Below are 21,349 nucleotides of genomic sequence, written 5' to 3'. Positions count from 1 at the left end.
AACACAGAGAAAACTATTGTTATAACAGTCAGAGATATCAGTTTTCTAACTGATATAACAAAAAATGTTTGACTTGGCAGAAAAAACTTTCACACGTTCAATTCTGAGAAGTGTTAAAAGGAATGTGTGCGGTTGTATGTAATCAATCAGAGTAACTCAGTAAATATAACAGGTCGAGACAAAGTGGAAACACTCTGGAAGGACTGAACACAGACTGAGGTGTCTGAGGATACTGTAAAAACATAATGAGGCTTTGTCAATTATAGCCACGGATGTAATAACAAGGATTCAGTGACAGAACATTTTAAAGGAAAACGTGGATGAAACAAAGTTTTATATTTTTTACAGGGAAATGTGGCATTAAAGAGCTCACTGGCTTTTCCTCATGAGCTCAGGGGCTTCGGTCAAACTCGCTCCCTATTAACTATGGAGTGTACAACATCAATCAAATGCTATGTCCGAATGTTAAGTGTGAATATTACCATTGTAGTTAGTGTAACATTTTATGAAGGAGCAGTGGGGGAGTGATTTAAGACAACACCTGTAAAACGTCTCTGCTCACCTGAACGTAGGACACATGAGTCAGAGTCACAACTTCGTATTAAGCATTAAAACTAATATCTGAGAAAGTTTGTGTGCTTTAAAATGGTGTAAATAAATGTGTAATAAAAAGCATTATGTGAAAGAATTGGGATATTCTGCTCAGATTGAGAATATCTGGTTTGAACTAGAGCCGGACCAATGTATTGGTTGGCCGGTGGAAACACGTCAACACATGATATCGATCCATATCCGTCTAATTGGCTCCAAATAGACGAGCGTTGAATTGCTTAAGTAATATAAGAGTTGAGACTCTTAGATATCAAGAGATAAGATGATTTTAAGGTCTGTGATTGGCTGAAGTACTGAGGAGAACTTACTGTATCTCTTTGGTCCGTCTTCCAGGCAGAAGGAGAGCGTGAGCGTCGCGTCCTCCTCAAAGAACTCTGTGGCGAAGGCGTCCCACCACAAACTGTCACTTTCCTGTCGGACAGAAACAGAATCAAAGGTCAGAGTCAAGGACAGAAACACAAAAACAAGTCATTATTTCTTTTAAAAGATACTGATTTTGATAAAGAATAATTGGCTTCAGTTCCTCAGCATCTCTAAAATAAGCAGTGGGTAAAATCCAGTCCTTTAATTCCCCCCCCCCCCAGGAGTCATTGAGAACCACAGGTTTGATATAAAACTCTTGACTTTCTTCTGTTATTTAATAACCCAGTGAATTTCCTTCATCCAGGTTGTTGCTCTTGTGCCATTTCGTTTTTTTTTTAACATAAATTCAATATTGATCAACTGTGATAAGAAGCAGATATTGTGGCCGGGCGGCTTTCGTTGGAGTCAAGATAAGAAAAGAACATTGTTCTTTCTGTGTATATGAAGTCAGCAGCACAGGGCAAGTATTCCCTTTATTGTAGATTGTTTTGTTTGTTTTGTATTCTTATTGAAATGAATCATGGTGTTTACACTTGAGTTCAGAGCTTCAATGATCGACTGTAAAACAGTCAAAGGTTTAAGACGTTTAAAACAAATTATGACGGCGCCATAAAACGACAGCTCACAGCGGAGAGTTACGAAACAAAGGTCTTACAGCGACCAAAATAAATAACACACGTATGAAAACGAGTCTATAAATCAGGAGGAAGAAGTGAAACGCTGGCCGCTGGCCTGAGAGCTTCAGCTGCAGGTCGATGTTAAGCCAGAGTCTGGTAACACCCGGCACTTTTCTTAAGCTCAGACTTTGGGGGGGAGTCGTGCCCGAGGCTCCTACAAGTCTGAAACACAATCGAGGTCCTGCAGCTTTACAACCGACTGCTGCTTGTGGCTCTAACAGCCGGTGAAGACACATGCAGCATGTACAAGTACTGTTATCATCATCAACTATGACACTCAATGTGTATTAGTATTAGTGGTAGTGCTGTTATTATTGTTGTTATTGTCATTATTAGAATATTGTTATTTTTGTAGTAGTAATACTAGGAGGAGTTGAAGTGGTGGTGGTTGTTCAGCTTGTAGTAGTAATAGCAGTAGTAGTAGTAATATCAATAGCAGTAACAGTATTTTAAATTTAGAGTGTTGATAGTCGGCTTGTAGTCGTAGCTAAAGTATAAAAGCTATGAGTAATAGAAATTGTATTAGTTGCAGTTGTCAATATTATTATTATTACCACTGTTATTATTGTCAAAGTTGTGTAGGTAGTAGTAGTAATAGTAGTGATGATGGTAGTAGTAGTAGCAGCAGTAGTATTACTAACACCCTTTAAGATGTTTAGTCACATCCACATGAAACAGTAACAACTCAGTGAGGAAACCAATTCATGTAAATGTCTTTGCCCTCAGATGATTCCTCTTATCCCCCCCCCCCCCTTCACCTCACTAATGCCCCTGATAATGTCAGTGGGATGACCCCACTCCCCCTGTGCCTGCTCCCCCCCCACTCCCCCCCCCCCCCCCCCGAACAGCGTTCAACTGACGCTAATTTCCTGTGACACGTTGAGACAGATCACCACGTTTCACTCGGCGCTGCGCTGAGGGACGGCCAGCGCTCCCCAGATGTTGACAATTAGCGGTGTCACCATCGTGCAGCGTCAAGCCCAATACCCCCCCCCCCCACCCCCCCACAGGTCAACGTGTCCCCAACGCAACAGACCTAAGGAGGAACAGAGGAGGAGACGAGGAGGAACAGAGGAGGAGACGAGGAGGAGCCTGACCTCCATCCTGCTGCTCAATCAATACGGGATCAGGATTTAATGTGGGGATCTTTCGGCTGGTCACCAATCAGCTGAACTGTGGACTGAAGATTTCAGTTTTCATATCGGGATGTATTTTATTGAAAGATTACAGACGGAGGCTAAATGTTTCAATTTTCACCCGAATATAATATTTCTTATTTCATAAGAATCACATTTTATGGAAGAAAATATCTCAAACAACAGTGTCTTGTTCAAATAAACCTCAGATGATGCTGTGAACTGTTATGAATCAAATCAATTCATCTTTCAATTAGAGCTGCAACATGTCAATCTTTCAGACCATTGGGAGGAAGCTCTTCGATGATTAGCCGATTAATTGATCGTCCAATTATCAAAACCGTTATTAAACAATAACTCCAATGTCATTGCTCAAGGGAAAATATCAAACAAATAATATTTTCCAGCCTCTCAAACACACAATGTGATTTATTTCTATATTGTTATCTGTTTTTAGAGGATTTGTTTTTTCCCATTTTACTGATCCAATGATTAATAGATTCACTGGAAAATAATAATTAATACAGCAAATTGGTTCATTGCGAACACAACCTTGTTTATCTCATTAATTAGGTATTTAATTATATTATCATAATGTCCCAGAACCCAAGCTGACATCTTGAACTTGCTTGTTTAGTCCAGACGATATTCCAAATGTCATCTGTGTTTCTGTCCAGTTAAAAAAGAGAGAGCAGCAGCAGATCCTCACATTCAGAAGCTGGAAGCAGCAAATGTTGGATTCAATAATTGATTTTTAAAATGGCTGATTAAATAAAACTGTAGAGCTGAAGGTTGATTAAAGTTTTGTTAAACTTGAAGCAGCGGTGATGTTCTCTCAGTGTTTGTACAGTTTAGCTTGAATTTCTCTAATAGAAATTTGTCAACTTTGTGGAACTGACCCAAAATCACTAATATGGTCAGTTTCACCAAAATCTGAAGTTTTCCATAAAGAAGTGAACTTGTAATTATAGCGCCCCCAAGAAAAGCGTCACTGTAAAATAAATGGATTGTATGAATACATGCCATGTTGTGTTTGTATGTTTTTGTGGGAGCTCTATGGGGGTGAGTGTGTGTTTTACATGGAGCTGGTTCCAGTAGTGACGAGAATCATAAACAGACATCCAGCCAAAACAATCTCTGCCTGAACATTTTAATTTGAAACAGAAATATGACGTTTTAAACCCACTCACCACTGACCAGCTGTGCACCGTGGATCTCAGCTGGTGTTCTGTGTGTGTGCGTACCTGAGTGTGTGTGTGTGTGTGTGTGTGTGTGTGTGTGTGTGTGTGTGTGTGTGTGTTTGTCTAACCGTGTGATACAGTGAGAACCAGCAGGTGTGAACAGCCGGCAGCACGTGTGTGGTGTCTGTTTCATGTGAGTACGTCTATTTCAGAGAGATGGAGAGGAGTGACACCTCAGGACGAGAGAGAGAGAGAGAGAGAGAGAGAGAGAGAGAGAGAGAGAGAGAGAGAGAGAGAGAGAGAGAGAGAGAGACGGACTCTGGTGCTGCTCAGCATTCAGATGGAGTTCAACACATAATCCAGTACCATTCAGGGGCGGGGACTCTGGGGATTGACAGTCAAGCGAAGGGTGAACAAGACACTCTCTGCCCACACTCACACAGACACACACACACACACACACACACACACACGGCAGCTCTTAAAAATGTCAACCTGTTACCTGCTTCACACAGTCAATTTCTATACTAGAACTTTTAAGATACTTCACTTGCATACTTCCTTTTCATGGTACTTTACACGTCCACCATACGAGTGTATATAACTCCAATCAACAGAATGCATCAGCATTACACCTTCAAAATAAAAGCTCCAACAAACAGTAATTAAATGCACAAATAATAAAATGGGCTTCTGAAAACATCTAAAGTGAAAACAACAAATTATCGAAAAAAGTAATAACCGGCCAGATCTATCATTTACGAGACTGTTGGTTAAAACCTTTATGTTGTAACCCTGTTGATCCGTAGAGCGTAGTATTATTATTTTCCTAAAACAATCCACAGCTGTAGAGATTAAATGGCCTCATGAAAACGTTGTACTTTTGTGCACAAGTACTGTGTGTGTGTACTTCCTGCACCACTGTCTGTGGCACCAAAGAATAAAGGATTCATCAGACTCTGAAAACACAGAATATCCACAGGCTCATCATTGCACTTAAACAACTTCACAAACAGAGCTTCACCTGAGTGACTCTGCTGAACCCTGCTGTTAGAAAGAGGTTGAAGGATTTCATGAAGAAGCGTGATCCCCATTTTTTTTGGACATAAACTGCCTGGATTTAGTGCTCGTGATAAATTGTTCAAGTGCCGTCGTCCTAAGGGCTTCGATCGCGGTGTTTTATAGACTCTGGTATTCATTAAACTTCCTCTTTCTGTTTTAATGAAAAGTGTTTTACCTAAGCTCCCACTTCTTCTCTAAAATCCCTGTTAGTCACTGTTACAGGAGAGGGTTAGTTAACCTCCAGATCATTTCCCTCCTCACAGGCCGACTCCGCTCCTGCTTCCTGTTGTGATGACTCTGTCAGACTCACTCTATCATTTTCCAATTATTTGTCTCTGTGCTATTTTCCCCTCCTTGTTTCCAAGCATTTTATTTCAACTTTGTGTTTAAAAAAAAAAATTATTTCTACTTTAACTCAATTTAGTGGATTTTGGCATTTTACTGATATTTCACAACCGCAAAAAATAAATAATAAAGAGCATGTATTTGACAAAGAGCAGAGCTGACAGCGGTGTGTCTATTGTCTTGTCTCTGCTCAGCCCAGCAGGATTCAACTGTAGATTATATGGTTAAGTCGGTATCTCTGTTGAAAAACCTCCCACCCAAACAGAGGAATCTGAAAATAACAAGCCCATGTGACGTGAACGCTATTTAGCTCCGGCGTCCATGACAGTAAAACAAAAGGCTCTTGTCACTTGAATCACTTATTTTGTGAATTAACCACACACGTTGTTTTGTAGTAATAAAGCTAAATGTTGCACAGAACTTTGCCTTTACAATCCAGGGAAAGTTTCATTTATAGAAGCTGACCATTAATCCTCCAAACTGGAGCTGGTGCAGCAGTCGGGCAGCGTCTCGCCAACTAGTGAAGCGCGGCTGGCTGAGCCACGGCCAGGCTGGGGTTTGGCCCGGATCTAAAGACAGAGGAGAAGGTGGACCGGAGCCAGACGGGCTGCAGGACGGCTAAAGCCTGGCCAGTGGACACCAGCCAGACCAATCCTCTGGCTGGAGCTGAACCCACCACACCGGAGGCTCATGGGCGCTGTCCATGTTGTCTTCACTTTCAATCCCTCGACTACAGCAGCGAATGTTGGGAGATTTACTTTGGTTCTGTCATTGGCATTACTATGACTGCTCCATCCTCAAATATCCTGTCAGCCTTTCTTTGTTTTATCTCTTCTCCTCTCTCTGCCGCCGCCGCCGCCGCTCACTGTCAGACAACGTCCTGCCTTCAATTACGCCGGCGGACTCTCTGACGAACCACGTGCCGTGACGGTGTCTGTTTGTCAAATGCAACAAATCAGGCACAACTCCGAGGGACCCGAGCTGAACCGGCGCGGTCGCAGCCCCGAAGGCCGTCAGCCGATAAGGCTCCATTGATTCAAACGGATCGCGGCCCATCGGAGGGGGATTTATCAATGTGTCAATTGCTCACCAGCCAACCACAAATCACCAGCACCGGCCGAGCCCCGGGGATTTACAGGAAATCCAGAGGATTGGAGGGCCAGCATGGGGAGGATCCTCAGTAAATAGCATCAGAGCCGAGGGTTAAGTCCTCGCATGTAGAAATGTCCATAAAGGCAGACGACAGAAACACAAAGAAACGTTTTAACCGCACAACACTGCTCTGCACTGTATGTACACACACATATACTCAATTGCAAGCACCTTTAATCACTGTTTGGAAACAGTTTGCATTAACAGCCACAGATAAAGAAGAGCTCACATCCCTCTAAGACTCCATGAACCACTAATGTCTCGATGTACAACATGAACTATTTTGCCAGCGAGCTTTTTGTTAGTCTGTCTGCTTCCAGCCTCTTGTGGCAGAAAAGCCTCCAAGAGTGTGGGCGTGTCTGGGGCCTGACCTTGGAGAATTACCAGCGTCTGAAACCCCATTCAGCTCCTGAATAGGCCCACCAGTCTGAATAGACTGGTGGGCCAAGGAACTTCTACTGTTGTCAAAGATTCAAACAGCTCCAGGTTATTGGGGGGAGCAGAGCAACTTATCAGAAGAGAGGAGAGACTCTCCAGATGTCTGGAGAGGAGCTTTAGAAAAGGTAGCTCTGGCTCGACTGTGCGGTGAAGGTTATTAGAAGTTTAATAAAGCTACACTTTTGTTTTTAAGAAAATCAAATTTCACATGCAGATCAAGGACATGCAGAGTTTGAAGCAGCAGCTTGACTCCAAGAAATTACTTTTATGTGTAAAAGGTTTTCACAATTTGAATTCGGGCTCAATCTGAAAAGCCAAATAAGCCGTTATCAAAATTGTTCTAATCTTTAATTATTATATTATTCCCGAATTAGCAAAGTGACCCATCGGGAATTTTATCAACAGCTGATTATATCGGATAACAATATTAATACAAAATTCAGCTTTTTACGATTGTAAATTGTAAATCTTCAGACGCTTGATTAAGATGATAAATTGGGCTCTAGGAGATTTAAGGGCCCTTTAAAAATGTACTTAAACTTAACATCACTACAGTCACTATTCATCAATAACCAAGTTTCGGGGGGGCGTTGGATCTACGGTTGCCTTTTGCAGGATTACCAACCCCAGCTTTAATTAGAACAACTCTAACAGCCCTTTACAATTTGTTATAAAAGACCACAATCTAAAACTGATGGTTTTTGTTATGCTAAATAAACACAGAGATAGGGTGGTCCCTCATCCGAACCCCCAGGTACTGCTTCTATTTAAGGCTCCTTAGGATGACAGAGTACAGCAGCCGCTCCTGTAGACTACACAGGTAACACCATTTTAATCATGTCAGATTCAGCACACACTAATGTTTCATATCAGCGCAGGTTTATCCTCCTGGGCCCTGAGTGTTTTTTTGTATAATGCAAACGTAGCATGTTCCTGTATTTGGTGACCGCGGAGCCACCAGCCAAGCATTATGCAAATAAGGATTAATGAATGCAGCCGGATAAAAAAAAACAAAGCCACGTGCACGTTCACATGAGATGAAGTTTCTCTGTGTAAAGGAAATCAGGAGAGAAGTTCCCACATTAGATTCCACGTCTGCCAGTTTGCTCAGGCAGCGTTCCCACTTTCTCTCCCCTTTGTTTCAGAGTCAGAAGTTGGAAGCAGCAGGCGAGAGAGCAGTGTTTGTGTTCCAGTAAAAGGTCAAAGGTCAAAGTGAACACACAGCGGCTGAGTGAGGAACATGCATGAGGAGCAGTGACTGCAGAGTGGGTGCAACCCTCCGTCTGCTGGCGCTCACCCAGCAGGTTGCAGGACTGATCCCACAACAGCAATTAAATCATTGTTGTGCTGAAGTGCCCTTGATCACGATACACACAGACAAATGAGGCTCTCTGGGTTGCACCACTTTAAAGAGAAATTGAACTCCCATAGATTCTAGAAAAGTCGAATATATCTTTGCCGTGCAAGTTCTTTAGGAAACTATAAAAGGTAAGTTTTATAATATTTTTAAGGCCTGAAGTGGAAAAACTTTCCAATATTTCACAAGAAAACATACATTTCCTAGTAATATTCTCTATTTGATGTGCTTGTTTAACTAATCAACTTTTGATCTAATCAAATTTATCTGTGATCATGAGAAATTTAGTTCTTTTCTTTGTTTTATATTATAAAAAATATTTGGGTTCAAGATTGTTAGTCAGTAAAAAACTCTTTGAAGATGTCTCTTTGGAATCTTGAAACTTTGAGCTCCGACAATTAATGTTTTAAACAAATATCAAATGAAAACATGGCACAACTGCTAATTGGTTAAATTTGTTTTTTTCATCCTTTTTATCAATAAAAAGAAAAGACATGTGAGATCTGAACGGGTTCAATAAAGTCCACAGCTCCTTAAAAAGTGTCTCCGCTCGATGAACACAAACAGAAAAGAGTCAATATCAGCATCAGATACACTCGAATATGGCACCGTGCTAAATGACAACAAATATCAATGAGGAGGAAAATACTAAAACAACAACAAAATGCATGAATGACAAAGCAGCAAAAACACAATCATTCCCCTGCTCCCATGAGAAATTACTATCAAAGGGAAATTGAGGGATTCAGACTCGGACACACTGACTCCGCTCTACCAGCGCGCCCTGTATCCCCATCGCTGAGCTAATTAGACCAATAAACAATCAGCGCATGGCACACTTCCTCCCACAGCTTAACGAGGAGCTCGATCAATACCGGATTTCATCAAATCCACTGTTATAGTTCAGTTGGGCTGTACGTGCTCCACTGGGGGGGGGGGGGCGTCCTCACCTGTGGGTCTTCACGCTGACGGATGGGACCGCGCTGGTCGAGGTGAGGAGAGTAATTAAGAACACAGCCAAGGTTAGTGTTAATCTAATTGCTGCATTTAATATTTATATTTATGCTTCAGACTATTATCAGAATATCCTAATTTGTTTCTTTGTAATATTGAAAAGGTCTGACTATATTTAAAACAAACTTTTGGGTGAATAAAATGTGGAATTAATTTATGATGAATAGAAGCTAGATTAACAAGCTTAACTTTATTTCATCAACTGATTGGAGGCGGTGAAGAAAGTATTATTAAATTTAACTTTAAACTAAAAGTAGTTTTTTGACTCATCTTATGACCTTTTTATGGTTTCTTCACCCATTGTGTTTTTAATTATATAAAAATATTAGTAGGGTTTGGGAAAATCCAAAAATTGTGAACCCAAATGACAAATAAATTAATAATAAATAAATAATAAACAATTTAGTTAATAATTGGTGAATTAAACTAAGCTATACCATAGCTATGATATATAATATCAAAAGTATGATTTATCATAGTGCTGCCTCACTGTATGTAACCTTCCTTATTGTTGTATTCACTGACTCAAGAGTAAAATCTATTTATCATGTGCAGCTCAGTTCATATCTCAAGTGACTGTGATGTTCTCTGATCACTGTAACACATCTTCTCTGTAGTGGAAGAATGACGCAGCCATGAACTCAGAGTCTCCCATGATGCAATGCTCGGAGCTGGTATGCATTCAGTGCCTTGCTCAATGACAAGCCAGTGAGGCGGATTGCCTGAACTCACGCAGGATGTATTTTTTTTTTGCAGAGAGCTTGCAACTGACTAAAGCGATGTTACTTCACAGCCGTGCCTGGAGGATACGATCACATATAAGCTGAAGAGGAGCACGACTGCTCAGCAGGACTCTTCTGACTAAACTTACATTAAAAATAAATAAGTAAACAAAGGGAATCTGGGGCCGCTGATGTTTTTCGGCTCTTCGCTTTCCTACACGGTGAGAATAGCTGCAGTGAAGTTCGTCTCCCAGGAAGCTACATCACAGTGGAAACAGCTGATCAGTAGAAAATGATGAAACAGCCAGAAAGCAGCTCAGAGCGGAGGATCCTGCTGTAACGAATGTGAAGTACAGTGGGCCTCCGCCGGCTGCACTGTATCCACTGCTCCACTTCTCTCTCCTGCACAATGATGAAATATTATAAGCTTTTTTCTACTGCATGTAAGGAGTCACACAACTTTCTACACGCTAAGTGGAATCTGAAAGCCGGACTTCCTCCTCGGTTAAAATGCTCCTTTACCTTCAATGGTTTGTTTTTACTCAAAATTGACGCCGGCTTTACCGTCAGTGAAGTATTTTATGCCGAACTTAATGAAATCAGGAAGTTTTGTGCAAAATCTGCTCACAACAATAGAATGAAATGTCGTGAAATGTGGTCTAAAGTGAAGCCAAATGATCTCAGTCGCCCCCTAGTGGCTAATTGCATTACAGGACATAAACCCCACCCCCCTCCGTGTTAGCAGAGGAAACATACATTCTTGCCAAACATTTAAAAAAGTGATTTGATGCTTTTAAAACATCATGATTGACAGATGAGACTGGTTTCATATTTTATACAGTGGGAGGAAGATTACACGCGTCGTGCTTCTTTGTAAACAGTCTTTGTTTATCACCAGATTCAAGAGAAAAAGCTAATGGCATTTATTCAATACTGGTTAACAACTGTTGGTGTGAAAACTGGATAAATGAAGACTGTAAACGTCATTAGAGATAAACAACAGGGATTCAAAGCAGAGAACAAACATCGGAAAAAACATATCAAACGCTCAACAGAGGCTAAAACCAGATATTCTTCAAAATAAGACTTTGTAAATGGTCTTTGGAAGTAGAAAATCCCATTAAAGTCCATTATGCTGGTTTTAAAATAGACCAAATGCAAACAATCGTCCAGGGGGGGGGTTTCAGCATCTCACTCAAAACCCCCGGTGAAAGTTGTTTGGATGCGAGGCTTCAGCCCGTGACCTCCCGTCTTCAGGACAGACGGTGTTACCACATCGGGCGGGGGGGGGGGGGGAACAACAGGACATGGACGGACAACAGGCCCGTTGCTCTTCCCTGTTATCTGAGCCCCAGAGCAGCCTGGAAGGAACCAAGGGAAAGGGCCAGGAAAAAGGTGGGTCTATTGTCCGGGCTTCCTGCTGGAGGCCACTGGCGCTCAGTGTCTGGCCAGTGGTCTCTGCTTTTATTATGGTTTTATGGAAACATCCTCTCAGGGCATCACATGTACAGTATGACATTACTGGACCAACAAAGTGACAGTGAGACTATATTGTGTGAGGTTATTTATACTTCTAGGACAAGATATATGGGATATTTTTACGTTTACATTATCACATGTAGCCTATATGTAAATATCATCATTAATACGATATATATGAGTTGGAGTTTAAATGATGGAGCTTCGTGAAATGACAGAATACAAAGGTACAACAGCTTATACCTGAATTAAAACCCACTCACAGGTCAGGACTGGAGGTGGCACTTTGGAGGAGGTGGTTACTCAGAGCTTTTAACACAGAGAGAACCAAAAAGGTGAGTTCAGATGATTTTGCAGGACCCTTGTTTTGTGTTTACTGGGAGCATCTCTGTGACCAGTTAGAGACGCTGACATGTTCCAGCTTGATTTATGGTTTGTTCGTGCTGACAGCTGTGAAACTGTTGAATGACAGTCTCCTGAGACATGGGTTGTTCTTTGTGACACAAGTTTTAAATCTGCTGGATTGTGTCTCTAAAAGTTAAAGCAACTTGGTTTCTTTTAATTTTATTAAAGGACCAATTTTTCTTTCACTCTATTTTATCTCTTTTCTCTGTCTTCACCAGCTTCAGATGAAAACATCGGGAATTTGCTGAATCAAACTAAATCCTCTTTCTGCCACTCGGTGTGGAGCCGGTTATCATTTGAAGTTGTCTCTTGTGACCTGAATGACCTCTGGTATGAGGCTCGTTACTGTTTTCTAAATATCTGTCACTGTGGTCTGTATAAATCAACACAACTTACCGTCATTTGAAACTATAGGAATCAGACCATCCAGTGTTTTAACCTGTGGATATGCAGGTGTCCTGGAATGAATTTACCTCTAAACAAGAAAACTGCAAATCCTGCTTTCTGTTTCTATTTAATTTACTCCCAGCAGAAGCTTTTTGAGGAAGTAGAATGATAAACAGCTAAAGATATTCCGCTCTGACCAACAGCATTCTGGGGGATAAGGTTTCTCTTTTCCTTTTAAAACTATCCAGCCGCCCGCTCACCTTTTAGCTGCATTATTCTTTAATTTAGCGTGGGGGAGGTTGGCGGGGAGTTAAAGCAGAAGATAATGTGATTCAGCCCTTTCACTGACTGGCAGCATTATGAAAACATGGAAATATGTTTTTGCTTATTCTTGTTTTTAATGTGAGGGGCTTCGAGCACATGCCACAGAACCAGACGTCTGTACGTATGCCAGGTCTGTAAATAACGACAGACACAAACAACACAACAACACAAATAAGGAATTACACTGTTTAGTCAGTGAATCCACGTTAATAACACATGTATTTGACCTCTTAACATCCACACCGTCCAATCGGCGGCTGCTTTCTCATTTATAGAGATGCAGCATCACAGAGGAAGATTTAAACTGCAAATAATGATGCTACCCTTTGACCACACCCACATTCTGCATAAAACATTTACAATAATTCATAAAAAAAGTGTAATTTATCAAGAAGAGTGAATAAAAACCTGAGGTGTGAGGCACTCCAAGTCCTTTCAGTGACAAACCTCCAGTGGCTTTGTGTTTCCTGATGCTAGATAAATCAGTAATGGTTCAGATAAGAACGGTGTGATGTTCAACACCTGTGTGGTAATTACTCTTTTCGACAATGTCACACAGACACACTGCAGAACCCCCCCCCCCCACACACACACACACGCTAAGAAGAACACACACACATGAACTCTTACTGAGTCCAGAGGAAGTTATGGTCAAAAGCTTTGGAAACGCATTTGTTATTATTGTTATCACTGGTCATTCTTAAAGTTTTAGTTTAAGGTTTTTATCGTTATTCTTCTGTGACTGGGTTCTTATTTGTTACGCACTTTGTAACTCTGAAAAGTGCCATTAAAATGTATTTATATTATTATTATTCTTAGCATTATTCTTATTATTTTTAACTGTTTTCAAAGGGCCGAATCATTGTTGGTTCTCGTTTCTCAACTGTAAAGATTTGCGGCTTCTTCTTTATCTCAGTTTGTTGTGCAACACAAATAAATTAATTCCGCCCCGGGCTCTGAGTGACTGTGGACATTTATCTCAATCTACCCACAATTAAGGGAGAAATCATATTTAGATCATTTGACGACAAGAACAATAATTATTGTCCCTTTTTCACGCCTGTGAAGTTAAATGCAGATTCCGACTGGAAGAGGAAAAAATGTCCCGCTGAGTTCCCGGTGCCTCGGTGGCTCATCTTTAATCCTCCTCGACGAACCTACCGGCTCAGAGCCAACTTGACCTCCACATCATAAGCCTATTCATGTCAATCTGACATGTAGCGCTGGGGGGAACAGATCCACTTTGCCCCTGACAGGAACAAGGGATTGTGCCATAATGAACACTCCAGTTCTGACTCAGGTCTGTGGGCCCATTTGAATAATGAGAATGAGACTAACTATGTGCCGTGGATGCGAGAACACAATGAATGGGCCGCCAATCACCGGGGCTGATTGTGCGTGTGTGTATCTGCCGAGGAAGCGTGTGACCATTACACCCACTGTCAGCGGCAGAGGCTCCTGAACACCGCGGCCCTCTGGGTATTATTACGGCGCCTCCATTAAAATGCTTTTGTTTTCCTTCTGTTTCAACCCTGTGTGTTGCAGTGTTACTTACAGTGTTATTCTGTGTCCCCCCCCGCTCTCTGCCGCTGAATATTAATGTCTTCTATGCTAATGGCCCTTACACCGGCTGAGGTCGAGCAGGCTCCTCCTCTGAATGTTAATCCGCCGTCTCATTTGCATACGCTTAAGTGTCAAATTCCCCCACAAATCATCTCGGCGCCGCACGCCGGCAGCTGAGTACGCCCGGGCCAGTATCCCCCCCCCCCCCCCCCCCCCCCCTCCCCTTAGCCTCCTCTCCAATTGACAGCACAGAAACAATGTGGTCACAGCGTATGCACGGCATCAAATCCACATCGAGGCCGGTTTAGATTGCCGGGTCACAGCGGGTCCACGTGTGTAAAACGAAGGTAATGGGATGGCAGTCAGCCCGGTGCAGAACTACAGCCGGCTAGGTAATAAGTATGAATGGAGCGAGGTAATAAGGTTGAGATAGAAACAGACCCGGAGTCGTGACGGGGGCACGGCTGTTTAAGCTGCAGCACAGTTATCAGTTCAGAGGTGAGCGCTGATCCCAGACAAGCACTCGCAGGTCCCACTGTGTCCTGTTATTCCTTATTTCTGAGAGCAGGTCAGGTGAGAGCGAAAAACAGGTTCCTTCAGCAAGCTTCAGAGAAAGAGGCCCCTAGAAATAGACTCTATCGTTTGGCTATTGGGTCTTAAGTGAATAACGTGAGATCATTTCCATCTACATTGGAATCTGGAGTCAGTGTCAATGATTTAAATCACAATCGACTTCTCTCAAATGTAAATATTGGTAGATTCCTTGACTTTCAAATTCAGAAAACAATTCTTGAGTTTTGACATTTGAGGTTTTCCGGCTGTTGAGTTGTGAGAATTCGCTTCCTTTCTTACTTTGTGTTTTTCAAATGTTTGTTGCACAAGTTATTTAAAGTCCAAACCTCATTCTTTATGAAACTGTGACTTTTAAATGCAATTCTTTGATTATTCGCGAAATGCTAATCTTCAGATTAATAATGAATTGCACAATTTAAATCAGCATTCCTATGAACGGTGACTTGAATTATCAATAATGATCAAGTGATTTCATTTCAGCTTGTTAATTGTGAGGATTTGTCATTTTTCTTCATCCTGTGTGACAGTAAATTTAATGTCTTTGGGTTATTGTCTGTATTTTTGTAAGAAATTCACCTCGATCTTCAGGAAATTGTGCGACTTTTGAATTTTGTCTGACTTTCGTAAGATAAACGAGTTCATTGATTTGTTAGAGAAATATATCTGAAAGATTAACTGTGAAAATAATAAATCGCTGCCCTGATCTCAGCGACACTATAGTTCACTGAGGGGATTAGGTGATTAATCCAAGAGTCAATGTTCAGAAAATGTATCAGCAACTATTTAAATAAATTATTTCTCTCTTTCTCAATAAGTGGGAACTGTCTTTGACATCTCAACATGTCTCTGAGTTTTGAAAAAACGGTTTGACGACATGAAGGAAAGGAAACTTGGACTCTAGGAAATTCAGATCAGAAAGAAATTATGACCTTTGAGTGTTTTTTGACATTTGACCGATTAAATGATTCCTAGAGAGAATAATCTGCAGATTACAAACTCCAACCAGCTTCTCTACACCGCGGATTTAAAGATTTTCTCTGTTTTATATGATTGTAGTTCGAACATGTTTGGCTTTTCCGACTGCTGCTCAGACAAAACAAGACATTTATAGACGTGACTTCGGTTCAGAAGAAAGTGGGACGGGGATATTTATCTGAGACGATCAGATTAACCACGAAAACATCATAAACAACCTCTGTATTAAACTGAACTCTACAACTGTACAACTCTACAAACAACCGTGCACATGAGATTTTAAAATCAAAAAGAGTGAAAGCACACTTGATTCCAAAACCTTGTTATTTAACTCGTACAGATTATAGCTTCCTCTGGGGGGCAAAGACAGTCTCCAGCAAGTGTCAAGTCCTTGAGTCCCGCGCCTCAGCCAAGCAGATTCAAAAGCACACTCATGAATAAGACAAATGGAAGAGTCTCTAACAGGAGAGTGACTTCAGTCGACTTCTCTGAGACACGGTGTCATATCGAGGCTTAGTCAGCTCCCCTGTTAGAAAAATACCCCGAACGACGAGAGCTTCAGTGAGTCATTTGGCTCGGATGGCCCGCCAGCCGGCTCCGTGTTAAGTACACTGCGAGCTATTCTTATACTCGACAATAGGCGGCTCTTTCACCACATTAAGCATCTTCACTCGGGTGATAATTCTGACAAGACTTTCTGTTTGCGAGCTTCAAATAGTTCTGACTGGATCAACAAATTGTAGCAACAAACCCGGTGGAATAATGGCTTTGTCACTTCCCTTCACACTAAACACCCGACAGAAGAAGTTGTTGTGATTTCCTTTGGATTTGTTTGAGATGCTCTCTGTGTTCCTCTGTACAGTTAAACACCAGGAGGACGTGAGGGCAGGTCAAAGGATTTCAAGGTTCAAAACCTCAGCCATCGTTACAAACAGCTGGAGCAACTTAAAGGTGCAGTGTGTAGGATACAGGAGAATTTACAGCATCAGAAGAAATGGAATCAAATATTCATAATTATGTTTTTATTAGTGAATAATCACCTGAAACTAAGAAATGTTGTTAATTTAGAATAATTCCTTTTTATTTAAGTGGGTCCTCCTCTATGGAGTCTACTGGCTGCAATTTGCAATGTCACCACTAGATGCTACTAAATCGTATACACATGAAACCTTGTTTGAACTTGGAAGTTGTTTTATCAACTTGTTACTTGAGTGGGAAGTAGGAACTTAAACTTTTTTTAGAAGTCTGATACAGAAAATAACGACTCTGATCGAGATCTTAAAAAAAAACGGACCTGAGTCGTTAACTGTGTCTGGTGCTGACAGAAATATTAAGCTAATAACTGGTCGGATAGATAGTTAAAGATCAAACTGACCCAAACACAAGTTATATCACTATACTTAAGAATAGATCCTGTGGATTTTTCTATTTGTTTTTTGCTCTCTTGCTTATTGACAAACAAATACGTGTTTTTTTCATGCAGTTAACATATTAATCGATTTGCTTAGTTGATGCAAGAACAAAACTTGATGATAACGTCGGTTCTTTTGTTTTATTACCACGTTAGATCATCTTTCCATATGAGTTTTTAAAGGGGTAAGAAAAAGTATAAAATTGAAAAACATTTAGTTATCGTTGGAATAATTTCCATCATATTCTCTGTCGACATTATTGTAATATATGGTCACAAGTGTCTTTGTTAAACTGATACTTCCGTGTAGCATCAGCTCAACGCCAAGCTAGCAAATATAAAACGTGGATATGGATCTGCAACCACTGCTAGCAGCCAAAAACCTTGATGAAATATTAAAGAACCATCCAGCAGGAGGGTTCAGCTATCTATACTGTGTGTGTGTGTGTGTGTGTGTGTGTGTGTATCAAACTTCCTGTTTTTATAACAACACCACCCTGACCCGTGCGCTGATGCCCCGACACAGTCTTGTTTCTAATCGGAGCTGACTTTTAAAGTCGGCAGTGGCTCGGTGATAGCAGCAGCAGCAGAATGACCCCTCAGGCTCACATCATCATTAAGGGACCAACACCTAACCTCAATTTACAGGAAGGAAACAGCTTCAATACGTCTGTTTCACAGGGGAACGCACAATCAAGCTCTGCAACGGGCAGATTTCTGCTACAATACTCTCCCTTTGCCTCACAATCTTTGTTTCTATACACACAGTGGGTTTTTTGTGTGTAAATTGACGGCTGCAGCTTTGCAGTCACGAGGATAATCACTATATAATTTCATGAAAAGGCTGGACTCGGTTGCACGGTGCATCTGGATGCAAACAATTTGCCCAAAAACTCCAGCCATTTATTTCCCCCTACTTCTTCCTCATTATATTCGCCACCTGCATTTTAATCAAACAATAAGCACATCGCTGAGGAGACGATGGACCGGGCTGCTGCCGAGGACAGAAAGGAAAAGACGAGGGAGACGGGGACATGAACACCAAGGGGAACAAAAAACTAATTATATTATCATGCAATTATATCATTTAGTCTGAGGAGATGAAGATAATTGTTTAAACTGTATCTTATCCATGTGGTGTGTTTGTTTCTTTGCTGTTAAGTTAAACACAAGCACATACGTCTTAAAACCTCTATGTGTGTGTGCATGTGCGTGTGCATGTGTGTGTGTGTGTGTGTGAGCGTGCGTGGTGATTGCACTCGGTGTCGGGGCATGTGTGGTACGGGAGTTGAGGTCCGCCGGGGCCTGGACCGCTGTGTATGAATAATGCATCAGACCGGGGCCGTTGCATCTCAGCAGCATCGCCTTGGTTTGCTTCAAGTTGCAAGTTTCTCCTCGGGAAAGTCAGCATCGCCCGGCGAGCTGCCGCAGTAACTCAGCTGGAGTCTGGTTCCAGAATAAGATTTACCAAGAAATGTCTCATTAAATCATTTAATGGACATATTCCTCCAAAACTCCTCAATTTTTAATGTCTCGACGGGGACACAATTCCTAAAAGAGTCCAACAGCAACCAATTATTTAGAATATTAGAGATGAAATGATGGGTTCGATTAATTCAAAATTTAGAAGCAATGGTTTTTTATAGCTAATGAAAGCACATTTTAAAGATTCCATCTTTTCAAAGTGGAATAATCTGCTTTGCTTCATCTTTCGTGATGAAAATGTGGATATATGTTCAGGTTTGGGACAAATCAAGACATGTCAAGAGTTAATTGGTTAATTGCTGGGACACTAAAGATCAAACGATCAATCAATTGATTGAGAATATAATTGGCAGATTAATTAGTCATAATCCTTATACTTGCAGCTATAAAAAGCTACAAACAGGAAATCTGTTGAAAGATGCTTATTTCCTGGATTCCGATGACGCTCCTCTGAAGAGACGTCTCGCAGCTCGACTCGTTGAATGAACTTTTTAATCTGCAAGTTTACACATTAGTGAACAGCTGCCGGAGACAGATGCTCGTTGTAAGATGATTCCCAGTGGGATCAGCAGAAGGGTTCAGGCTGAGAGACACGTGCACGCCACTCAATGAAGCATCAGGGGAAACTGTCATGAAGTGAGTTCACAGTCCCGTTCTGATCATCACCACCATCATGACTCTCCATGAGGAGAGTTCACGCAGACACAGAGGGATGAATGATGCAGATGATGGGGACTGTTTCAACCTGAAGCTCTACAACACAGTGTCTGGGACAAACTGTGTGTATTCCTGTTGGGCTTGTTCTACGTGAACTGTTGCATTTACTAATCAACCACGCACAATATGCAAATGTGTATAAAAAAATCACACAAAAACAGAGGTTGACCTGTAAATGTGTGCAAATGCATTGAAAGCACAGAGAGAGGTCAGTTTGCCTCAGTCTCTGCAGTCTCTGGTCAGACTGGGACCAGCTTCTCCCATTTAACTCAGCATGTGGATTCATCTCACTGTAAATGAGCCTCAATCTCAATTTCATATCAAGGTGAATGTCAGGTTAAGACCTTTAAAACGGATTATCGCCTGTGTCCCGGTGCAGAATCAGTGCAGTTGGGACTTTGGGAACAAGCGGGTCCACTTCAGGTGGATCTCCCAGCTCCTGTCAGAGGAGGGGACTCGAGTCCTGAAGTCAAAACAACTTAATTGGCCACGTGCAAATCATCTCTTCCCCAGATGAGAGACTTAAAGACTCATCCCGACACATCGGGACCAGAGGTGGAGATTCAGAGTCCGTTCACTTTCACCTCTGGAATGTTTAAGCACTTTCACATCACACCTCCGGACCGACGGACCCTCACACCGACCAGAGCCCCGTCCCTCAGCCCCACATGCCATCCCGCCTCCCGGCACCGGACCTCCACATCACCCCCCACATCCCCGGCTCCGCTCCCCCCCTGTGCCCGGCACCGCGACTTCTCCGCGGGACCGTGTCTCCTCACCTCTGTGCGCGCCTGCAGCCGCTTGTTCATCTCGTAGATCCGATACTCGGGCTGGACCATGTAGGGCGAGTGTCTCCGGTAGAAGGGTCCGAACGGAGACGAGTAGAACGGGTCCTGGGGCGGGTTGGACATGGTGGCTCCTGGCAAGGCGCACGGCGCGATCTCAACATCCAGCGGGCACGGCAGCGCACATGGGAGTGCGATGCTCTCCGAAAGACCCCCAGTGGGAAGCAGCCGCTGCCGAGGCTGAGCTGCACTCTGCAAGTTGGCCTGCCTGGTTCTCTGCTAGAGCAAAGAGGAGGAGGAGGAGGAGGAGGAGGAGGAGGAGGAGGAAGCGAGGGGAGGATGGGAGGAAGGGTGGTGGTGGTGGAGCAGGATTGAAGGGGGGAGGAGGGAAGTCGTTTCCTGTTCCCTTAAGACCCACACTCAGTTGTGCATTCTTGCAAAGTTCAAGTCAGATCTCGTGTGTGCATGTGCATGTGTTGCATTGTGTGTGTGTGTGTGTGTGTGTGTGTGTGTGTGTGTGTTTCTGCCCTGAAGTTGATGCATTGTTTTGATGTGTGTGTGTGTGTGTGTGTGTGTGTGTGTGTATGTTTTAATTCACAGTTGCTGCTGATCCATGAGGAAAGTCTGTTGTTGTCCAATCCAGTGTCCACGTGATGGTTTGTAAATGTGGGATGAAGAATGATGTGAATAGAAAGACAAATGTAGACATGTGTATATTTAATCATATGAAACACAAATGTCCCAAATCATGATGGAACCTTCCAGTCTCATCCATCGTTCACATGCACGGAACAACTCACGCAGATCAGATAAAACGCCAACACTGCATTTCATACAAAAAGGTGATGTCACTCAGACTGACCTTGGCTTAAACAAATAAATGTGTTTGTGTTCTTTAGTGAGCGTTACTATCTCTCTACGTCCGACTGTTTTACCTTGAAGTCCAAATATCCCAGATCCTGGAGCGGCCATCTTGGACTTTTGGCATCATTTTGGAGCTAGCCAGTGAAGAAGTGGAGCTGAGGTATCGATAGCATCAAATAAGTCATTAAAACCAAACGTGGCAGAAACATGAACACGTAAAATAAACATCTGTGTGATAAGAACGATCTAAAACTAAAGAAATCATGTTATGAGGGGGTTTATGACCTTTACTGCAGCCAGCCACCAGGGGGCGATAAAGACA

The 21,349-nt window shown here is 42.2% G+C and overlaps 1 protein-coding gene across 2 annotated transcripts in view; it reads right to left on the bottom strand.

Annotated features, from left to right (window-relative positions):
* Positions 1–20,399, bottom strand: part of ldb2a (LIM domain binding 2a) — a 74,988-nt gene extending 54,589 nt beyond the window's left edge. For both annotated transcript variants that reach the window (XM_053429598.1, XM_053429599.1), the window contains exons 1-2: positions 20,158–20,399; positions 921–1,023 (exon numbers count right to left, since the gene is read on the bottom strand). In XM_053429598.1, the coding sequence (XP_053285573.1) occupies positions 921–1,023; positions 20,158–20,289 (235 nt within the window). In that variant the 5' untranslated portion in view covers positions 20,290–20,399. The remainder of the gene's footprint in view (positions 1–920; positions 1,024–20,157) is intronic.
* Positions 20,400–21,349: the final 950 nt, after the last annotated feature.

Source organism: Pleuronectes platessa, chromosome 8, assembly GCF_947347685.1.
Source record: "Pleuronectes platessa chromosome 8, fPlePla1.1, whole genome shotgun sequence".
In the NCBI taxonomy this organism is placed as follows: Eukaryota; Metazoa; Chordata; class Actinopteri; order Pleuronectiformes; family Pleuronectidae; genus Pleuronectes; species Pleuronectes platessa.
Note: the sequence above shows the minus strand (reverse complement) of the source record. Positions and strands in the feature narration are given on the sequence as shown.